We start from the raw sequence: 23896 nt of genomic DNA, 5'->3' as shown, positions 1-23896 counted from the left end.
GATTTTAAGGGCCCAAGTCACTTTCAATTTTCAGACGACACATGAATAAGGGTAAAAAAATTCTCCAACAAAACTCAAACAAGTCCAGTTGCCTTTGTTTTACTCTTATTTTTTGGATTAAAAACAGGTAATGTTCTCATGTGCTCCACACTTTATTGTTCTTACTTGATTTGATCCTGGCTTAAATTTGTTTTTGAAAGTCGTTCTGATGCCGCTAATTTGCCTCAAGCACTTTGAACAGCCTCTGTGTTTGAAATGTGCCATAAAATCTGAGGTTGCATTTATTTGCGTAACAAGCATGTAATCTTTCAAATATGAACGACACGATGTGGGCTTTGATGGGTAAAACAACCATAGTAAATTTAAATGGAAAACATTTCTTTTTAGTGTTTATTTACTGGCGTCTTTGTGGTGCTCACCAAAAAAAGGACTTGTAAACTGGTAATAAAGTGTTATTTTTTGGGTGAATTTAGCCTTGGGTGAATGAGGCATGGTAATGCTACTGGCATTGGTACTAGCATATTCCTAAATATGAACATGTCTGTTTGACGCTCTCAGAAGCTCAAAAAGTTAAGTGTTTTTAGCATTTTCCTGATTTCTCTGTCAGCTATACACGACCAACATTTGTGCTCAGTCAGATCACCCACACTTACAGGGACGACTACTCAATTAAATGTCGTGTTGAGGCGTTAAGCTGTCTGGCTCACATATAATTTACGTCTGAAGTCGTAGACCGTGAGATGAGGCCTGTTACCTGATAAACGAGCCACTGTTATCTAGCGATGATGACCGCATGGCGAAACAGTTTGGCCCGAATCCTCTAACACTGGCCAGAAAAGCTAGCCGGAGCGCTGCTAAATAGAGCCGATTCTCCCTCATGGATGGGCCAAGTCCGCACCCTCAAAGCCTAGTCAAATCTGGCAGCTCTATATGAGCCAGGTCCAGTTCACATTTAGTCCTTCCATGCAACATTACTCATTCACAATCAGGCCCGACTGTGTGCAAGACATTGATACGCCAATTTTTCAAGCTACGTTCCCCGACCTCAAATTAAGTTATTTAGCAAAGGACGGGACACGGTTGCGTGCAGGTAAACAGATTAATAAAGACTAGTGGATTAGTAAAGATCGGTAAGAATGCATTAGTTGATGAGTATGTACGCTGCACCTTAACTAGACGAAACTAGTTGGTAACAAATATGTCTGCGCTGGTTTGGCAGCAATGTAAAGTGCATATGAACGTATGAAAATAGGGCGGGACTTTCCCTTAATTTGGTACCTCTTCCGTGCAGAGGCCGCATTCCCAGCACCACTCAGGGGGCTCGAGTGAGCGAGCCACGACACCAAACCCACCCGGAATTCTAGGAACGTTTTCCCTGTGGTTTCAGGTTACCACACACACACACACTGCTGATCCCTGACACACTCACACAACAGCCTCCACAGTAGCATACTGTACTTTTGTTGTTTGTACAGAGTTGGTTTTGTTAGCTTTCCCTCTCCTCCCGTGCCTGTCATTCATTTTCATTTTAAACTCGCATACCTTTGCGGTGGGGTGAACGACGACTGGGACTAAACGCTTAAACTTGCAATTGGACTTGGTTCAGATTCTCACTCTTATGGTAAATACCACACACTGAAAACTTCAACTTATCCACACATTCACACTAAAACCCTACAGGGCATCTTGCCAGTGCTCAGTGTGGGCCCCAAATACAGAAATCCAGGTAAAACATTGCATCATGCAATATTCACTTCAACTTCAGATGAAAAAAACAAAAACACAAAAATTAAGCAATCAAGATCAGCGTTACATTTTTAAAAGTCTGCTGCAGCTCCTGGGAAAAAGGATAACAGTACCCCTAAAAATAGTTGCGACAGAGAGGTTTGGCTTCGTAAGTCAGGCGTGAGCACACTGTGCGAGTGTTGTTGCGTGTCTGCAGGACACAGAAATAGTGTGATGGTCTATATGGTCGTAATCCCGCGCCCACACGGCTACGAGCTGCATGTCTGGATCAAAGCAAAGGTCTGAAAGTGGATTTTCTCTGCCTTTGAACTGATGGATTTTTCTCATACCATGGGCTGCATTACCTGAGAACTAGTTTTATTTTTATTTCTTCTTTTAACTGCGCTAGAAAGTCACACTTCGCCACTTCAGCAAGTGCCAAATGTTTCTTACTTTAGTCGGCATCATGATGTGGACATGTGGTGCTGCTCCACGACTCCAACTTCACAAATTCAAACCACATGATATCTGATGCGTGATATACCATCAGATTTTGTATGCAAGACTTAAAAAGGAAGGAAGTAAACTGACTCCTTTACAAAGTCCACGAGCATCCAGACATACAGAGACAGCTCTAATATCTGCAAAAACAAGATACACATATCACAGACTGGGCTCCAAACATCAACAAGCACTCAACAGCCAACAGCCGCTGCATAACTGTGGTGTCTTCCGAGGGAACTTCATGACAAGAGATAAAAGTCCGTCTAAAATGTAGAGTTCACCCTGACTTTTGTTATATACGTAATACTGCAGGTTGTTTACGTGCAGCAGAATATTATCCGTAGTTTTGACATCAAGGGAAACACGTCTGTCCTTTGTTCTGTGGTGCGCCACATCAGAATGCGTGTCAAACTGAAGAGAAATGTTTGAGAGGCTTTCAAACACACACAGAGGACAGTGATATACAGGCTGCTGTTGGCTGGCACCCGGACACGCTAGCACTGAGGACTTCAAACAGGCTCACAGAGGCAATTAAGCCACAAAGACAGAGGGCTCTCCTAAAGCCACTGCTTCCTGCTGCCACTGACCTATATCCCTCATTTTCCCCTCAATATCCACGAGTTCATCTCTCCTTCTATCCATTGTTTTCTCATTGACACTTCCTTCCCCCCCGTCCCCACCACATCTATCCCTCCATTTCTCATCCTCCTCTCCTGCTATGAGTTTGACGCCTTGCCAGTGGGCAGGCACAGAGGTTAGTGAGTACACTATGTCTACCTCGCCCAGTAGGAACTGCTCCAGTAAAACATGCCAAACTATTGTGCCATTTTAATTATATTAGCTCAAGCCACTCCATCGGCTGGACGCAGAACACAAGAGCGAAGCTGTAAAACTGTGTCCTTTCCATGAAAGTGACGGTAACAAGGCTGAAAGGAGTTGGAGGGAAGCGTGCTACGTGCACATGACACACTATAAAACCACGACTTGAAGACAATGAAACACATAAACACTCTTCACTCAGAGGCACGTTAAAAGCCACATTTGCAAATATAGTAATTGTACAGTGAGGCTGATAGAATTACATTTCCTTACGCACCATCTACACAAAAGCATCTTCCATGACTTTCCCAGCTTAGAAATTCAATGAACCCAACTCACACAATTCCAAGATGTTCTAGAGGGAATAAATAACTCAAAGACACCGAAATATGATCGCTGTTGTTTTCTTTTTCCTCTCTCTTGTGCACACACCACAGAGATGCAGCCCCAAAGTGAGAGTCAAAGCGTCGTAGAGAGGGTCATGCCGAGGTTCCAGGCAGAAGCCCAGGGTTATGGGAAAGGAATGGGCCACTGAATTAGAAAAGAGCGGAATTGAGGGAAGCACAGAGGAAAGGACTGACCGCGGAGGCTGTACGTGTGTACAGCGTTCACCAGAAGAGTGCATATAAACTCCCTCACTTTAATTCATGGCAAATGGAAATAGTTTGTAAGATGACGATATCCTTTCAAAAATGGCAAAAGTCTTGGGATGATTTTTGGTGGATACACAATAACCTTCCATTATATCTTTGAATCTCAATTGAATGATTTCATTACTTTCACACAATTTCATCATGTCTGTTTTATATCAACTCTTTTCAGTTCACTCTGCTGTTGTTTCACCACAACCAAACAAGCATTTAGGCACATATTCACCAAACACACAGCACAGAGCACTGCATGGCTTTTCTCTGCATATAGTAATTAATTTATTGTCCCCTCTGCTAGAGTTTCATTATCAAATTCACTTGCATTTTTCAAACTAAGCTCCCCTGACCCAGGAGACTGACACAGAGAAGGCGGGGAAGAAAAAAAAATGTAACTACGACTGGATGTGATTCGAAGGAGTAGAGACAGTGTGCGGGAGTGTGAGGGGTGACGGCTTTGCCCAGTGCAGCTCTCTCCCCGTTTCTCCTCGTTTCTCCCTGCAATAACAGAATAGATTCCAGATGTCAAAATGCTAAACAAATAGATTGTCATAACCTTATAAAAATGCAAGGCATTGAGAAGCACTCAGCAATGCACTGTGTGCAGACAATCTTTTGAGCTAATCCCAAAACCTTGCAATCATCCCCAAAGAATGGAGAGGAGTTATTAATTCTCCATTCTTATCGAAGAGAGCAGAGCACATTACACATCGATACGGCACACACCCACTCATTTTAAAATGTCATCCACAGCAATCTGAACGCAATTTGACACACTCGAGCACCAAAGGGATTCGGTGTCCAATCACTGTGAACAAACATTTTACATATATACCGAAGGAAAATGATAATTCCCCACTATTGAGGGATTTGATCTTGGAGCTGAACTGAATGTCCCTCCTCATATAGGTCAATACAGAGATAGATGGAAGTGTGTTGAGAAACAAGCATTATTATTTCTCACTGCAGGCAAGAAGAAGATTGGTTCTTCCCCTCTATACAGATCACGCAGTGTGCTGTGTGTATATAGTGCATAAATCAAAACAATGCAAGTGGACCACTAAAGAGTTAGTGGGCCATAACACACTGTGTGTCTAGTATGCCCCCATTTTTGTTTCCTTGTCTTTATTCTCTAGCTAAGTTCAAATCTGAATGCCAACTTCTTCCTGGTTCATATGATTTCACCAGAACAAAGACAGTAAAGTGAGACTACAGGAGTTTTTAAATCATATCTGATGCTGCTACACAATTTGAAATCAATAGTACAACACATACTATGAGATATTACTACAGGTTATCTAGCCAGATTAGGGAGTACACATCCACTTGATCTCATAGGATAGTGTACATTAATGTGCAGGTGTGGAAAAAATGAAAGTTGCAAGTTGTAAACTAAGATTGCTTTCAAAAATATATAAAAAACTATTGTTTATTTTATAAATTTACAAAATGCAAAGTGAGTGAAAAAAAGAAAAATCTAAGTCACATCAATATTTGGTGTTATTACCCTTTGCCTTCAAATCAGCATCAATCCTTATGGGTACACTTGCACATAGTCGGGGATTTTGTAGGATCATAGACACAGTGGTCGGCCAAGGAAACTAAGAGCAGCAGTTGAAAAACACATCAAGCTTATTTCCCTTAGAAATCAGAAGATGTCCAGCAGCCATTAGCTCAGAATGGTCAGAATCCTGTGGGACCCAGGTACACCCATCTACCGTCAGGAGAAGTCTGGCCAGAAGTAGTTTTCATGGAAGAGTTGCAGTCAAAAATCCATCCCTCTGACATGGAAACAAGGCCAAGAGACTCAACTATGCATGGAAACATAGGAACTGGGGTGCAGAACAATGGCGGCAGGTGCGCTGGACTGATGAGTCAAAATTTGAAATATTTGGCTGTAGCAGAAGGCAGTTTGTTCACCGAACGGCTGGAGAGCGCTACAATAATGAGAGTCTGCAGGCAACAGCGAAGCATGGTGGAGGTTCCTTGAAAGTTTGGGGCTCCATTTCTACAAATGGAGTATACTTATCCACCATACTGTACGAAGAAGCAACAGCTGCAGAAAAAGATGAACTCACTTGGATAAAAACTAACCTTTAAAGGTTAATGACTGGTTAGACAGAGTCATGACAATACTGAAGTGGATTAGCTAACATTAGCCTAGAGGCCTATGTTGCTTGACAACACCATCAGTAGCTTTGTGTCCTCAGAGATTAATTTCTCTCATGGATCACTGTGAAAGTAACAACGTAATCATCCAGACTTTGGATCCTGAATATCAAACAAGCTTGATTTTGCTCGATGACTCAGAGAGCAATTTGGGAGGGTTTAAGAAGGGATTTGTAAACACGTCACATAATCAAATACTCCGTGCAAAACTGCACTGAGTTTCTCTCCCGATTGTCAGGAGTGATGAATTGAGGAATAAATTGTCCTGAAACTCCTGTAGGGCGAGTGCTGCAGACGCTACAGATAGACCAAAAGCAGAAAGTCTGCCAAGCCTGTGACCCCTCCTTTTACTGAGCCACCAATCACTACATGCCATTCGCGTTTTCAATTCAATTAGCTGTGCGAGGAGTGCTTTCCTTTCAGCGCTCTGGTTGCTCATGCCAACATCTATCCATTGTTCTTCAACCACCTGCATCAAGAATATTTGTAACCCAACAAAGGCATCTAAGACTAAGGGCGAATTCATTGTATTTGAAAGCAGAATATTATTCCACCCAGAATGTGTGTAACTGTGTAACTATGTAACAATGGGATATTGTCTAATGATCGTTTCCTTAGGGTTACTTCCTCATGTGTCTTCAGTCAACAGGCTAATGAAGGCCGTTACGATGCCAAATAGTGGCTATAACCTGCAGCATAAACTCAAAACATGCACACGCCATCTGTGTCAAAGTATGTGTCAAAAGCTTCTCTAATAGACAAGAAACAACAAGAACAGCAATTAATTTAATTAAAGCGGTGGGGTAATACTGCATTATATATATACAGTAACTGGTTAAATTAAATAAAGAATGTGGTAACTTCGGTTGATCTTATCTTTCCAGAAAGTATTCACACATGTGATGGTGTAAATGTTCAGAGATGTTTGAACACATGCCAACACGTACTTTTAGTTGTACGTACAACTGCTTGCTCCACGCTTGCCACTCTGTCATCAGATGGTGAATAAAGAAGGGAATTTCAATCCCCAGTGCCTTTGATGTGCTTTGAAGTATTACAACATACAAGCTTGCCTCTGTGTGCGTGCGTGCGCGCATATGTGTTCTCACATGTGGACGTGTGTCTCCTAGCCTGAGCGCATTATGTTTGTGCCTGAATGAATAACCCTCCAGCTGTTGACTACCATATGGATCCCGTGTGGATTGATACATGAGTGTGTGTGCGTATGTGAGTCCATGTCCGGCGCATGGGGAAAACCCGCAAGTCCTCAGAGGCTTTTTGTGCCCACCACACAGGAAGTTAAGACTGAAATGGACTACAATGCTCATTTTGGATCATGCTAGCTGCGCGTGCACATGCTTTAAAATCCTTTCTCATCTGCACTTCTTGCTATCTTCCTTTCTCTCATCTCCACTGGCGTTTCCCAGGCCTGGTCCAGGCAGTGATGTCCAAGTCTTTCCCATGCAGCCTCATAGGAGGGTCTTTGTTCCCCCCTCCAGGCTTTGGGGGTCCCCACGGCAGGGCTGTGCCCCACTCCACTGACGCCACAATGAGTCTTTATGCTGCCAAGGGCCCCCCCCTCCTCCCCACCATCACTCCACACTCCACCATGCTTCCCTCATCGGGGCCACACGGAGGCACAGGGGGCACCACGGCACCAGAAACGCCAACCCTTTTCATGCCCAGTGCTGCCCTCCTTTCTCTCAAATATAAGCCAACGGAGTCAGATGTAATGAAAGAGAGGGCCCGTCTGAACGGTTTATGAGTGGTGCCAAATGTCTCAGTAGGGCACTGTTTTCTTATTCAAACCCATAACACTTGACACCAAAAGCAAAGGCACGGCACTCACCAGGGAGTGTGTGATAACACACCGTTACAACCCATTAGCACCGTTGTTGAAAACCCAGAACCCTTGGTAGCGAAATGACAAGCACACGGTCATTTACAGAGGGAGAAAGAAATAGGGGACTGGCATGAAATGCAGACAACGACGGATCTTGACAATATTAGTTAGACACTTTTTGTGCTTTAGGTGCTGCATGGTTGCCTCACCCTGTGTTTACTCTCTCATATGTTACTGATCATCAACCTAGCACACACATTGGCTGGCCCCTGTGCTCATAAGCTGACATACTGTCACAGGCCCTGATGAATGGGTGGTCTGCTCAGTATGTCTCCGTCATTGGCAGCTCCTTTCCAGTTGGGAACATTATTGAAGAGAAGAGAAGAGAAGAGAAGAGAAGAGAAGAGAAGAGAAGAGAAGAGAAGAGAAGAGAAGAGAAGAGAAGAGAAGAGAAGAGAAGAGATCCAAACTAAAACAAAATAATAAGGCTTGGAGACATGCCTAACTTTTTCATAAATATCTCTAACAAAATGCATTTGCCAACCACTGAGGATAGTAAAACAGGCGTTTCTGGCATCCAAGACATCTGTTCCTGTGCATAATATCCTCACATGCAATCATGTAAAGCATAATGAATGGCTTAATCCAGCGAAACAAACAAGGTCTGAATGATCTGACAAATACTCTTGGGGAAGGGCAATCCGTCAGACCCTTAGTTTTCTTCTGTCAAAACCAATACCAGCAGGGCCAGGATCTGAGGTCGTATGAGGAGCCAGTTTAAGGCCACTGTTGAAATCAGAGAGTGCAACCTTGTCATAATTGTGGCCTGTTGGTGGAGGAATTAAGACTAGATTCAGCTGGATGAGTCAGCACAACAGTGAGCCCAAAACCATTAGCGGGAAAAGGGTTTCAGGACCACCTCTATAAATGAGCACAAACTAAATACAGAAGAGAAACACAATCCAGACAAAATATAGAGAACGACACAGATAACAATTCATTAACTGACTCTAATACAAAAGAGACAAGACTCTTGCAACTATTGCTTGCATTCACTCAGATGGATTTAATGACTTCCTTATTGCTGCAGTGATTAACAACAGGCAGCCATGCTGACTCACAGCCTGCCATTATCCTACACAAGACCACAAACAAATAAGACTTGACAAGGCTTTTGTCTCTTTTTCTCAAATTAAAATATTGTTCAAATCTAATATTTCTCAAAGCAATGCTTTCCATGTATTAAAGTCCTAATGAAATCTTATTTGATGTTGCCTCAAGGTCACCAGTATCTGGTCCAGAGATAACATACACAATACACAGATACTTTCACAACAACATGATCCTCTACAATCTAGACGAACTCTTCAGAATGATGCAGGACAAGATCAATCCAGACTACTGTCACCTGCTGGTATGAACTTGTGCAAGCTGGCTGTCGTCTTTTAACTTCTTCTTTTTGGTCCAGACACAGACAACATGACGCAACGTCACAGTCGGCCTTTGTTGCCAGTTGGTTTAGCGTGTCTGTACCTTAAGACTAATTACAGTAAATAGAGAAACTTTTGGGAGCGCTGCTTTCACAAAGAAATAATGCCCACAGTCAAATGGCACTCTGCTAGCCTGGAAGCCAGCCCAGCAGAAAATGTTACGTCGGAAAGTTTGTCACTCTGTCTGCCTATGGACTTGAAGAACAACAGCAGCGTATTCATAGACATTCCATTTACAACAAAATGTTCGATCAGTTGTAGGGCAATCCAATTGTGGGTGACACATTTGAAATGATGGCTGAAGGCCATAACTGCAATGTCTTCGGGAGAAAATGAAAGATTTAATTTGTGAATACCAGTTCTTCTGTGGTCAGTAGTTTCATAAACAACGAAAATAAACACTGTAATGAGATACAAACAGTCTCCTAAGTCTAAGAGCAAATTCTTTCACAGCAAGAGAGGTCTTAATGCCAGCGTCATTCAATATACACTGTTCTTATGAAATCTGAAAAGAACAATGGTAGCAGAAGACAATGCAAGGACAGCTGGGGGGATGTTGTTGAGGGACCCTGCATTTTTAGGTCAAAAGTGAAAAAACGAAACAAAAAAACAAACAGAATTCTTGAGCGCAGCTTTCTTACCTTTGCAAAACACCGTCTCCTCCCCAACAAGTGGAGTCGTCCACTACATTCTCACCATCGCACATCATCTCTGGCAACGCGGCAAAGAAGGATTTGTAGCGTTGCAGGTACACCAAGAACTCCCTGAGGTCAAACAAGATGAAAATTTATTAACACCCACGTTATGAATATCTTTATCGATAGCCATATTGGAACGCATGTAATTGTGGCATAGCTGGTTGCCTTTTTACTAAGGTTGGTGGACACACTTCTCAACGTAGTACTTTGGCACAGTTCCACCACCAGCAAACGGTTCTGCGATAAATGCACGTGATGACATTGATGGTGACAGAAAATGATTGGCTTTGAATGTGACCACTTCACTGCATCAGCACATTTTTCTCAGCTACGCCGTGCGGTAAAGTGCTTGCTTCACCAGATCCGCAAACACATGTTATCAATATTGGGACTGTCATCTTGAGCGAAAACAATGGCATCGGACACACACGTTGCCACGTATGAGGCAGAGCCAAAACAACGGGGGTCACCGGATGTTATGTGCTGAGTCAGTCAGTGAAATCACTCTTCAAGAGCGACGCATGATGGGTTTTGTAAGACATAAAATGTGCATCAGGCACGCAAAACACAATTAATAAACTGTTTGAATGTGGTTTACACAAGCCACTGCAATACTGTATGTGCTGTCATTTACCGGTGTGAGGGATCGAGACCAATAAGTCCCTTGGGTGCATGCTTACCTAGAGAGCGTTCTCAGACTATGTTTATTGTTCTTGGAGGGTTTCAGGGGGAATGAGCTGTGAATGATGGGAGTTGGAGTCCCGAGGAGGTTGTTGCAAGCAGGGAGGATGCAGGGAGGTGAAAGGGGGATTGAGAGAAAGGAAAAGGATACAAAAGGACGACATGACAAGACACGTGGGGAAGAGGGAGAAAAAAACAGTCAATTGACCCTGGAAGAGAGTGATTAATCATGCGCATGCAGAGACAGGTCACACCACAGATAACTCGATAACCTTTACACCCCAAACCACATAAAAAATGAAAACAGATAATGGTAAGGCAATGCCTGTGTTAAGTCGATAAACAAACACAAGCAAACATCTGCACACGTGCAAACCGTTAAATATTCACCAGAGAGCCAAAGAAAGTTTGGCTCGAGTCCCTGATTCACTTTATTCCCCATTAAGAAGAAATGTAAATGTTGCTCTACTCTATCATGTTTCATATTTTTCAGTGGTACACTCTGCTGCCCTGCGTGCTGCTGTGACTCTGAAGTGGTCAGCACTCACATGTGCTCTGGTCAGCACTGGCAGCAGGCAGGGAGCTGGATTGTGTAGCCATGAATGGTGGTGGCAGTGCCAGCCCAGACCTGTCAGCTAGGCCGGCATCAGTGCAGTGATTCATGGTTTGGGACAAGGTCAGGCAGGCAACACTGCAAGAGAGTGTCTGTGAGCGTTTTTTTTTTTTTTTCGTGTGTGTGGCGCTATTTAAGCCGAGGCCGGCTGGTGTGCAGAGCTGGTGGTATGGCCGTCTGGGTAAACAGGAAATTGCTGGTCCCGTCAAGATTAATCTTACCCGCACTCCCCCCTCGCTACCAGCTGCTGTGGGCATGGGATGGCTGCCTCGTGGGCCAGGTGGAGGGCATGGGTTTTGTGTGCCAGGCTCTACATCTACTGTGTGTGGGTGAGCGTTGTGTCTAGCTAACCATATGAAAGCAGCTGTGAATATCCACTCTCGGGATCCCGGGGTAAGTCATATATTCACTTGCTGTAAATTCACTTTCCATTGAGCAGTGCAACTAAATAACAAGCAAAAATTTACAACTGCATTTTTGCCAATAAAATAAAAACAACAGGCAGCAGTACACTTTTTAATCTTCTTGAATTAATCAGTTGGTGTTGCCTTACTTCCGCAAGTGGGCTATCTGTCCCGGCCACTGTTCCGGTAAAGCTTGGGAGGAGGCGGCAGATGGAAGAGGAGAAGATGAGGTCACCGTAGAGGTTGCGACCTCTGTGCTAGTCGGCTGCGTGCCTGTGGGTTCACTCGTAGACAGGCCACACACCTTGTCCACCTGCGGGGAGAGCGAAGCAGACGCACACCTGTTAAGCTAAGAAAACAAATAAAAGTAAGGGTGGAGCTTCAGGGTGGCTTCCAAACCACCAACTGACACCCACACAATCGAAAGCATTTACACGCAAATAAATTATTTGAACACCCTTTTTTTTCAGGCCGATGCCAGAGCCATTCAAAACCAGGAATGCGGCACGGTAAATTTCAGCGGAATGATTACTATGAAAAAGAGAGGTAAAAAGGAATTATGGAGCGGCTCAGAGTAACGGACAACACTGTAAAACGGAGGGGGCGTGAAGAAGAAAGACGCGATGAAAGAAAACGCTGCGATGAATGAGTTATTGCCAGGAGGGCTGACAGTAAATGTAGAACATTCCACTACCTCATGGACGTGAATGCATGTGTGAGCAGTTGGCAGCGATGGCAAGAATCTCCAGTGGGCTATTAAAGCCAGAAGCAGAGAGGAGGAGACAGCGGGGTCATGAGAATAAAGGGGCGTGTGTCTCGAACTGAGAGGTAAAATCAATGACATCTCATTGGCTTAAAAGCTTCTGCGCAGCATGGTCTTCAATTAGGCAGAGAGACCGACTGCAATAGCTCTTGGGCACTTGACTGAATAACTTTAGTGATCGGTGCCTATACACTGAGTCACTCTACTGTGTAAGGGCATCCAATAGGACTATGTAATATTCAGTAGCAGAATGTAGCCGTTTTATCTCTAAAAATAGAGATGTAGTTTTAGGTCAACTTCACTGGTCGTCTAATTCTTCATAATCAAGGTCATTTGAATGCACAGTAATGCAAACAGACTCATACCACAACTAATGAACCTCATTCCTTTGCTAAGAATAGTATTCGATTATTTACTCTAGGGCTGAATTATGCAGTGTATTTTGAAATCTGTTCTCATGTTCCAGTAATGTCACTGTTTACGACATCCTGCGAGTGGCTCTAAACAATGGAATTCACAAACAAATACATAATCCGGGAACGCTAAGGGCAAGCATGTGCGTTCAAATTGCTGCTCTGAGGGGCGAGTCCGCATGATGGCAGGGGTTTGGATTAGTCTGGAAGCAGCTGAAATATGTGTTAACAGTCTCAAAATGTGTCTTGCCGTTCTGCTAAAAATATACATTCCCTCCGGGGTCAGGCAGAGCTGTCATCTCACGTATATGTGGACATTTTTACATGACGTCGGGCTATTCCCAAAGCAGCGGGACCGTCAGGGGCTCGGGAATCTGAGATAACACCACAGCTAACTACCTGAACGGTTTTCTTCTTTACTGCACTGTTTGCGTTTCATTCTTCACTACGGCTTTTCTCTCCAAACTTTTTCTCAACTGCATTCTGCTCTTAAACGCTCCCTTTAGGGAGACATCGGCCACGCGGAAGGCTGTTTTGACTGCATTAACCTTAATTCCCTGTGGACCCATAAAACATGCTCACATGTGGTAGAGCGACTCCCAGCCACACATGCAGAGGCAAACGCGGTGCAGCACACACGCGCGCCACATTACATTGTGGTGTTGAAAAAAAGATAGAACATAGCAACTGTTTTGTCCATCTAGCCTGTCAACACACTAAGCCAAATGTGCTGCAATGCTTCTGTGGACGATTGCTGTTCTATCTCATTTGCATACCGCCTGTGTTCAGACATTTATTAGCTTCAAAGCCTTTAAGTTCATTGTCGCACCAAGCAGATTTTTCCAAATTAGAGTTGGATAGCTTGGCCCAGCGATCAAGACTGGCAAGACGGCATTGATACGTCCTGTAATTACAGACTTGCCCAAATCTTTACTTGAGTTTAATGTACACTTGGCTCGTCTTGCAGATGCTGCAGAAGAGACTCATTTGCCTCCTCCTTATTCAGCAGAAGAAAAAAAAAAAAGAATCTGTAAATCAAATTCCAGAGATTCATAACACATATTTCAGACAGCAAAATGCCCCATGACATCATGTCCAGACTGTTGTGTTTGGGAGGTCTGCCGCACCGTGCATATGGAAGAGAGCGAGAGGGGGAAAGAGAGACGGCGTGTGTGTGTTTGTAAGAAAGCAGTGAGGTTGACCGGCTGTGCAAGAGACATGTGTGCAAATGGTTGACAAGAACCAAAACTGCCCTATAACACACTGTGTGTTTACAATGCACTTCTGGAATGATTCTGCTTCAGTCTTTGAATTGTGTGTTTGGGAGTTACAAATAATTTTGATTATCTCTGCAAATGATTATCATGGGTATACTATGGGCTAAAAATAAGCTGGTACATTCCTTGAAGGAGTCTCTACAACAAAGATAATAAGTGTAAAAAGAGGAGTAAAGGGGAGCCTTTCACACTGCTCGGGACCTCAAATCTAAACACATAATAACATACCCCAGCAGCATACTGAAACATAAATTACAGCCCTGTGGCTGTATGCCTCCACCAAACAGTTTGATTTTACATTCATGCCTATCCAGACAAATATAGTGTACACAGTGAGGACATTGAAGGAATTTATTTAAACGTATTAAGTGCAGGTTTTTGGGAAAATGGATGATTTTCAGTGAATAATTTCCAGTGGGAGGCATGCTGTCTTTACAAAGAGAGGAGTATAGAGGACTGACATAAAGCAACTTGAAGCTCAATTGCAGATTTAGGTGGACTAGCATAGATATCATGCTCAAGAGAATTTTCAGTACATTCAGTCCAATGTATATTTTAAATATCCTTAATAATGTTCCCAGTAAGTAGCAAATCATATATATGCAAGGGTTTACATTTCACAACTTCTGACGGGCAACTCCCAAAAGTTTGATTTTTAAACTCAGTGAATTTTAAATACATGTCCCAAGACTAAAGGTGTGATAAATGAAGTCTGGCTCATGGAAAAAAAAAAGGGCTGTAGGTTATCATGTGTCTGCGGTGGTGACGAATGGAGCATTAAGACAGGATCTAATCCTATCATTGTGAACTTTTCAAAGAGGCAGGCTGAACTTTCAAATCCAGTGTCGTTTCTCACCTGCCTTTGTGTGACACTTTGCTATTCTCCGAGACAAAAATGTAAACATCTGCGTAAAATATGAACATCGTGAGGAGGTCACTTGCAGTTTGCACGAATCCAGTGTTTTTGGAACCACACCACAGAGAAGAGGCTCAAAAATGCAGTAGTACTGAAGAGCCCAGAATAGACTGCGTAAAGGCATGCGTTTCAAAAACAACACATTAAAACGCAAATTAGACTTGTGCCTAACTAAACATACATCAGGGCAAACAGAACACAGGGTATTTGTAGGGAAAATAAACAGCATCCTCTTAAGGATCCTCTTGAGAAATAGAGACATGCTCTTATAGGCTAGATCTTATGACTGCATAATCCTGAAAGCCAATCAGATGACAGGCTGAATAACGACATGGACCAAAGCATGGCCATAAATCAATTATCTCCTGACCCGATGATGGCGTGAGAATGAAAATCCCATGTGGGCACAGCGTGACTACTTGGTTTTAAGTGCGTATATGTGTGCGTGACCACCTGTTTGTCCTTGTTATACCTCCACAATTTGAGCTATTTTGTGAAGCATTCCTTATATGATTGCCTGAGGACAGAGGCTGACGGAGGGGACAGATTGATGGGAGGCATGTTCTCCATGTGGGAAGACTTTAGGGAAATACAAGGCATGTATTCTATGCGCATTTGAGCCACCCAATGAAACTTGATTTCTACTGCTACCGGCAACACAGATCAGTGTTTTACATCCGTGTTTTACAGGTTGGATTTACGGTTTCACGAGTAAACTCCACTCCAAATAAAATCGTTTATTTTTACCTTACAAAGGACAATTCCCAGTGTACATATCTTTCTAAAGCAACAGGGTGTAAAAAGAGCACAGCGAGAGAATCAACTCTAAGCTAGCCAAGCCCAGGGCCATCCCTCCTCTTGGGGAGTATTGGCTTACAGATAGCAGCGGTGGTCTTTCTTCCCAGTTTATTTATCAAGGGATTACCCAGTAAAGCCAAGGGAACTTTCTCAGCCCCCCTCTCACCTCATGCACACTGCCCTGTGGGACAAGGAAGGCTCACTCAGACCCCATATTTTGTATGTTGCTCACATGCTAAATGTGCACATACACTCTTTTGGCCGCATATTAAACAGTTGGTAGCTCCATCTGTTTAATTCCAGAAAAAATACTATATAGGTCAGCCGTGCTAAAGTGAACAACGGTTAAATTAAAGTGGAGCAAAAAAAAAAGGTGTGCACATTTCTCCTTAGATCGGATTTTGACTCTCTTGGTAGTGGAGCAGAGGATTGTTTTTCAGTCTCACAAAGGTCAAGTCGCATACTGAGATTGTGTTATATTAACAGTTCTCAAACTTAGCGAAAACAATATCCTCTTTTCAAGCCTTGTATTCATTTATCACAGTTGTATTATATGGTTGAATGGACTAAATGGAAGCTCAGCTCACAGAATTAGAGCCCATCACGTTTAAATTAATCTCAGAGATTAATTTAAGGACTCTTTGTACCATCGCAGTTGTGTGAGTGTAGGTGTAAAAGAAACTGTGTTCATTTTATGATTGATTATAGTAAATAGGTCAAAGCTGTGGACTGCCTTTCATTAGAAAATAAAAAAGAAGAGAATATTCCTTTAAGAGACAGTTAAGAATACTAGTCTCAAATGTAGACATAAAAAGCCCAAGCAGTGGTCTCCCACCATTAAAGTTCACATCCATGACATATGGAACATATGTCCGAACACCTTTGGAATGGCATATTTATTCAGTATGAATGTTGTGAGATTTATGTTACCACTGAGCAGGCTAGAAAAGACAAGTGACTGTGAGAGCAAAGTGCAAATAAAGATTTTAGATTTATTGGGTATTCGCTTCAATCTCCCTTCAAAGAAGAAAATACAGGCAGAGAGTATAACGGGCCGCTGGTTAAAATACTGGTTGGCTCTCTATTTTACCGTTGCTTTGGCAACATCACTGTTTATTATATTTTCCCCCCAAGAAACCCCAGGGCAACGATTTTACATCAAATGACTGGAATTTTTCCCGCTGAGTGGCCTGATAATTGTGTTTAAACAAGTAACAATTTCCATCCCTAATTGCAATACATATGAAAATAGAAAGGGAATGCCCGTTGCATGTACGGGAGAATTGTTTCCACTTTTTTCATCCAAATACAATACAAAATACAACAAAATCAACAGGTTTGTACCAAGCGTTTCAAGACCTATATAATCCTGTATATGAGGCAATGAATCTCTCGGGTACATCTGTCCCACCGAAGGAAACAATTACATGAGCTGGTGAGGATAAACACTGGATGCCATGTCTAACAGCGTGTAAGCTCAATATATTGCCATCCAAAAATAACATATAAACATATAGTAAGGATACAGCCAGATAAATCCCTTTTGTCCTTATTTTGCAGGAGTTAGCAGTGTTGTGGTGGAGGCCTTGAGGTTAAGGAAGCAGGCCTGTGACTGGATAGCTGCCAGTTCAAACCAAGGACCATCTGGGAAAATCTGGGTGGGTTTAAGGGAATAGGAAGGTCTCTCTCTTTCCCCAACAGCACTGTTAGGCTGCGTTTAACCACACGCTGAGACCGACGGGGGCTTTAAGGTGTTGAGTTTAATCGGATCATTCGGGAACTCGGACACCCTGGACTAGGACGGCCTTTCTTCAGTAGAATAGATAAAAAGCTAGGTAGTATAACAAAAGAAAAACGGCCTGCGTGCGTCTCAGATGATCTTTCTGGGTAGAGCAAGCAAACATTCTATATCAAATGCTGATTATCTACAATGACAGGGCTCTGCTGAAAATGACCAAGACCATCACGTATAGAACGTGTTATTTTCATAAATTAGAATGCGTTTGTTATATATAGCTACTTGTCTCTGGATGATTGTTTGCTGGTTAGGGTTTAAAAATTGAGCTCTGTGGTTTGACAGGTTGATGATACCTAGTCCTGAGTAAAAGACACAAAGAAGTATTGGTGTGACTCATGAACAGAATGTATGGATGGACTGTCCTACTAAGGTGCCCGCTTAGGCTTTTTTCCACATACTTATTGAAGTGAAAAGTAAGGAACACCTACATTAATTAATAACATAAGGTGTCTCAACACCTCATCTCTATGTGACATAAGTGTATAAGTGATATAAGTTTTTCTTTTACTCTTTTACTGAGTTTTGATGGAACAACTCCATTGCTAACTAATTGGTTAGCACGACTGACTTGAGTTCTAAAATACAAAACTAAAAGTCACAACCTTCTGACGGAACTAGTTCTGACATGAAATGAAGTTTAGAAAGTGAGACTAGACTTCTATTCTCTTTGCAAAGAAATAGGCTTGGATGGTTGTCCAAGTCAAATACTGGACTTTCAGGAAAGAGACGCTTTTCAGACTAGTCAAGTGGGACTGCGAGCTTGTCGACTGAAAGCCACCAATCAGCTACTAATTCTAAGCTGATGCTGATGAATCAACGCCATACTCAATTATAGTTATGAGTATGAAGTAACGCTTCAGTTGTTTTGCTCAGAATGGTTTAAAGCTGCAGTGACCTTTAGACCTTGATTCAAGAATGAACTGCATCAGAAACAGATGCAACTGTCACATGCACTGCAGAAAACAAAACTATAACTAATAAATTATAGAATATAAAAGAAACCAAACATCATCGGTTTATGGCTCTGGTTTCATCCAACACATTGTATTCTATCGATCTAAACGATATGATAATGTCTCGTGGAGTCACTGCCAAAACTTAAAATAGTCAGTCTGTTTTAATTAAAGCGATAACAATCCACAGCTTTCCACTCAGAAAGCATTCACTGAAAGAGAGAATTAAAAACAGTACTCTCCAACCCTTACTTGCCCTTTTGTTTCTTTCTGACAGCTCTTCGTTGCCATCTTTTTGGGTCTCCATTCTTTCCAAGTCTCTCTGTCTAGATCTTCGAGTCTTCGTCAGTCAGTCCTCCCTTCCTCGCCTTTTAGTCTCTGTTATCCGAATGATGTCAGTGCTAATTAAAGAGAGACGCAGTCGCTCGTATATCACAGGAAAAAGTCCTTCAGATTCCAATCAGTAAAGAGCGCACTGACTTCCTCTATCCACACTCTATCCATGCAGAGGCTTGTTTACCCTGATTAAATCACTCACAGATGATCTAAAAATGAGAGACTTTTTCTTGGGTGGTGTTACTGTAGAGGTTGTTGACAACATTTGTCCATCTTTGTAAATATATTCAGAGAGACACAAAGTGAGCCAAGATGTCTCAGTGGATTGAAGTGGTGTTATATATAGAGACAGCGGAAAGGGAGCAAAAGACAGAGACAGAGGAAGGTCAAGCGAGTTCATCTTGTCTGTGTCTCCGATATGGTGGAACATACAGGCACCAGGAATGAAAATAATTGAGAGTTTGGAAGCCCATGGTTTCATTTGAAGCCTTCCAATGAACCAGCAGTTACCACTAAAATCCTAACACAGATGCAGTAGCCATTTATGCTAACCCAACCCAAGAGCTGCTGCATTATATTATCATGCTAGCTCAAGATTAAAGGTGATAATGGACAACCAGGCACTGTTTATATGAAGATAATTTAATTAATTGATGTTTATTCAATTAATGGCAAACATATCTCCAATTAAGCCATTGTTGTAGGTACTGTGATGTTTATACTGTATGTGGCCACTGCATTCTTCTTTTTAAATGTTTAATGACTTCTCATGTAATCTAGACACGTCGTTTCCTAGAATTAAATGGACTGAGGCAATGCCAGAGGGCTTTCTTCTGAAAAAGTAAGAATACAGTTACACGCAAGCTCATATTTCATTAGTAATTATATAACAATATTCCACTTTTGTAAATAGCTTTTTCAAATGTAGCATTTTCTGATTAGGACATGGGCCTTCTGAGGATGTCCTGTGGCATCTGGCAACAGAATGTTTGGGCCTCTGTGGATCAGGTTTGTTCCAGTGCATCCAACAGAAACTTGATCAGTTTGGGATCTAGTGAATTTGGAGGCGAAGTCAAAACCTGGGGCTGTTTTTCATGTTATTTCTAAACCATTTTTGTGTGTGTGTGCCTGTGTCAGGCTGCATCCTGCTGGGGATGACTACTGTCATCAAGTGTCATTGCTATAGGGTGGGGGTGCCTGGTCTGATCTAGGTGGGTTGCTCATGTGTAAGTCAATATCCACACAAATGCCTGGTCCAAAAGTTTCACAAGATGACCAATGTTATTTACTTTTAGTCTTTGTACACAGCACGTTTGTAATGACGCGTCTCAACTGGGGTTTTTACTGCAATTTGTGGATCACGGCCATTTGCCTTGTTCTGCAACTATATAAGGCCTTTTAGGGTACTGCAGGACATAGATGCCGTAACTTACACATGCAGCCTGCACCAGTGCATGCCATTTATACCGCAGTTGTCAGTCAGGCTCTGTAAAAACACCACCCAAACACTAGCAGGCACTAAATCTTTTTGGCAATTCGGGTTAATTGTTGAATTTACTTTGTTTTCCACTTCCTGTTTCACTTTCAGCAATGGTGACTGAAACATTTGCCAAAGCTGCGTCATACAAACATTTGAATCTCTGAACCTTCTCAGTCAATCTGTCCTCAATGTGTTCTGTCTTTATTGATGCGATAATTCCAATCAATTGGAAAACTGATGGAGAAGCAGCCTGAAATACTAAAGAGGAAGCACGCTCTTACCCAGTGAACCAATCACAGCTCTTAACGTACATTTTTGAGGAGGTGCACTGTTGTCTGTTATGGTTACAGTTAGGGTCTGTGTAGTGGTTTCCGGTGTCGCTGTAGCTTCTGTGTCAAATTAACGCAGAAGTCTAAACCATTGGAGCAGTGACACGCTGTGACCAGCATACAGAAGCGCTCTGACCCTTACCATAGCTGTTCAATTTATTAGTCTTCTAAACAACATCAATCATATTTTGTTGTTTCTTTTTCTTGTCATCTGTCTCTCTCCTGTTTCCTATTCTGTGTACAAAAGTCCAACTGTGTATCAGACCTCAGACTCTGAAAGAAGACTCCAAACATTACCCAATTTCCCTTCTGTGAACATTTGATCAACTTACAATTAACTACATACCTAACAAATTACATAATTTCTCAAATTATATGAGTCCACCGACTCAGGTTGTGGGCCAAAGAGAGAAATAACACACTAAAGCAACTGCTTTGTGTTCAGATCCAAATTTAAAAGCCCATCCATCAATCATGGGGAAATTTCTCACTATTAGCACGACAGCTTTAATACAGAGGAGAAGAAATGTGGGACTATCTTGTGGTGTGGAGAGCTGTTGCATACTGTATTATCAGCATAGCACAGCAAGGCAAAGACTGACAGAGGGAAGCCGAGGGTGGGGGAAATGTGTGAGGGTGACTGAGGAGAAAATAGGCTGCACCAACCATCATTAGCTAATGGACTGCTGAGTAAGTCAGTCAGTCAGTTTGAGGGTTAGACCCACTGCCAAAGGCGCACACAACTTAGAAAAATGGGTTAGGCGTATAGATTGGCTATGAGGGCATTTAGCGTCAGCAACCATTCTGTACGCAGTCTAAAAATATGAGATACAGGAACTAAAGGCCTGATCATGCATGGCTAATCATTTACTAGAAGAACTGATCCCATCAGTGTATCTAAACTGTAAATGTGTTTTTGTAATCTTACCTCAACACCTCAACATTTTTCATTTTGTCAACAGTTTGATGTAATGAATATTACAGTGTAGTAGTTGAATTAGAGCAGATATATGATTTCTAAAAAATCTACATACTAAATACTGTTAAGCTTAAATATCAGATAGACCAGATAGATCAGATAAGCTAACCCTAACCCAAAATAAGATTATATATTTCTGTCTCTATTTCCTAGAGTTTTTCTATTAAATTATCGTTATTTAAATATAAACAGAGTTAAGTTAAAGACACCGTGCTTTCTTTAGTTTAACATGCTCCAGCATATCGGCCAATAACTGTGAATGAAAGCAAAGTTTATTTTCACACCAATAGTATTCTTTCATTTTATGCTGGTTACAGCCAGAGAGTGCTTTCAATGGAAGCCGCTGCTGTCTATTGAGGTGCCGCCATGGTGAATGGAAACCTTCCAATCATCCCACTGGCCCGTGTTTCCATTATCTAAAGGCCCAGGCTGCTATTATCATTCCTCCATAAGACGGTAATGAGAAGGTGGGGTAAAACCAACAAGCGTATAAGGTAGACCTGAATATAAACTACTGTAATCTGGACCACTGTTACTGTTTTTCTAGTAAGACTATAAAGAGCTCTGTGAGCAACTGAGAACAGAATCAACGAATGACATAATTAACGCTTTTCTGTGTGTTAAGATTTATCATATCTACCCTGCTGGTCAAATGAGCCATATAATCTTTATGGCCATGTCAATAAACAGAAGGCTGTGGCCCAGCTTTAAGGGGGTGGCGTGGGGGGCTTGAATTCATCTTAAACGTTGAAAACCTCATTTAACACTGAACTGGGGCCCAATAAGAGCGGCCACTTTACTGGATATCTTCCAAACTTCTCTTAATTGTGTCTACTCGACATAACCCTTCTCAAGACACCCCCGACATCCATAACCATTTCCTTTCGACACGACGTCCACACTCTAACTCAGTAAGGTACTGTGCAGGAATGCGTTAAAACAAAAATGAACAGATTTACAGAACAGGACTAAAAACTTGATACTTACACATGGTGTTGTGTGTGCGTACAGTATATTATGACCCAGGTCCTACCCTATGACGTATGGCAACATATAGTAGAGACTCTGTGTAGTCTGCAGCACACCGAGTGAGTGAGAGAGGAACCACAAAACGGTTTGGGATAACATCCCAGTATAAAACCACACAGTCACAATAATTCCTTTAATAACAACTTCATATAATACTCTGACTGGGCAAAAAAACTGAGTTACTTCTTTGTGCTTGAATGCAGCATATATTATATATAAAAAAATATATATCAAGGGTAACTCAAGAACATTTTTGCTCTGTATTTGCACTGCAATGAGATAGCATGGATTAAATAAATAAAAAAAATGTTTAAAATAGTAGTAGCTTTAAAATGTGTTCATTTGAGGGAAGGGGGCTATGGACAAGGTCACTACCATGACTCCAGTAGTTGTGCACTGGAGACTTAATAGTTTTCCTTGACAGGCCACTGTGGCTTTATAAAAACACATGATTTAGAAAGGCCATGGGTTCTATGTAAAACATGGCAACAGACCTGTTGGTTATACTGGGTCTGTTTGCACAAACGAGTGAATAAACGTAATTGTTCGTGGTCGTACTTCAGCCTGGGTGAATATTTGCCTGAAGCGTTTGAGGGCACGGAATATGAGAGACACCAACATCTGACTCAGGCCACCTCCATTTCTAACAACAATTCTCTTGGTGCTTTTTTCCGGCTGGCTGGTCTAGTTTGTATGGCCTAGCTGGAACCCTTTCAATTCTGGCCCATTTCTCCCCATGCTGGGCTCCCTGCTCTGGGCTTTCCTGCCACCCCATGAATACCAAGCAGGCATACACACATGTATGTAGAGGCACACACAAAATATGAGCTGGGTCTATCTCTGAATCTCCGTTTTTAAACCTGGCAACCAACTCTCTTCTGTCAGTGTCTACATGCACGTGTACTGTGTTCATGCATTTGAATATGTGTCAGTGTAGAGTCTGACGTGAATGCTAATGTAGAAACATTCAGGTTGATTGAATGATGTTCCTTCACAAAGGCAAGACTTTTTAAAATTACAGTCCATTAAGTACAAATGACTTTCTGTTTCCACCAGATTTGCTGCACATCTTACATTTACTTTCATAACTTCCAGAAAAATATTGGTTTCAGTTGATCTTGGTGCACTCTGGAAATGTATTTTTAGAGAGCACTAAACCTTGATGGCGCAGAACCTGCTGCAGTGAACTCGTATTCAGTATATTTGTCAAAGATTCACAAGCTACACTGTCA

At 42.2% G+C, this 23896-nt stretch overlaps 1 protein-coding gene across 3 annotated transcripts in view; it reads right to left on the bottom strand.

The window, feature by feature from the left end:
* The window catches only part of gpc5c (glypican 5c), a 93906-nt gene that overhangs the window by 42677 nt on the left and 27333 nt on the right, over positions 1-23896 (bottom strand). For 2 of the 3 annotated variants that reach the window (XM_047590239.1, XM_047590237.1), the window contains exons 4-6: positions 11743-11906; positions 10576-10632; positions 9839-9961 (exon numbers count right to left, since the gene is read on the bottom strand). In XM_047590239.1, coding sequence (XP_047446195.1) covers positions 9839-9961; positions 10576-10632; positions 11743-11906 — 344 coding nt within the window. The remainder of the gene's footprint in view (positions 1-9838; positions 9962-10575; positions 10633-11742; positions 11907-23896) is intronic. The other variant, XM_047590238.1, reaches the window with a different exon arrangement.

The sequence above is a fragment of the Mugil cephalus genome, chromosome 7 (genome assembly GCF_022458985.1).
Source record: "Mugil cephalus isolate CIBA_MC_2020 chromosome 7, CIBA_Mcephalus_1.1, whole genome shotgun sequence".
NCBI classification, from domain to species: domain Eukaryota; kingdom Metazoa; phylum Chordata; class Actinopteri; order Mugiliformes; family Mugilidae; genus Mugil; species Mugil cephalus.
The sequence above is the reverse complement of the archived record's forward strand: the minus strand, read 5'-3'. Positions and strand labels throughout refer to the sequence as shown.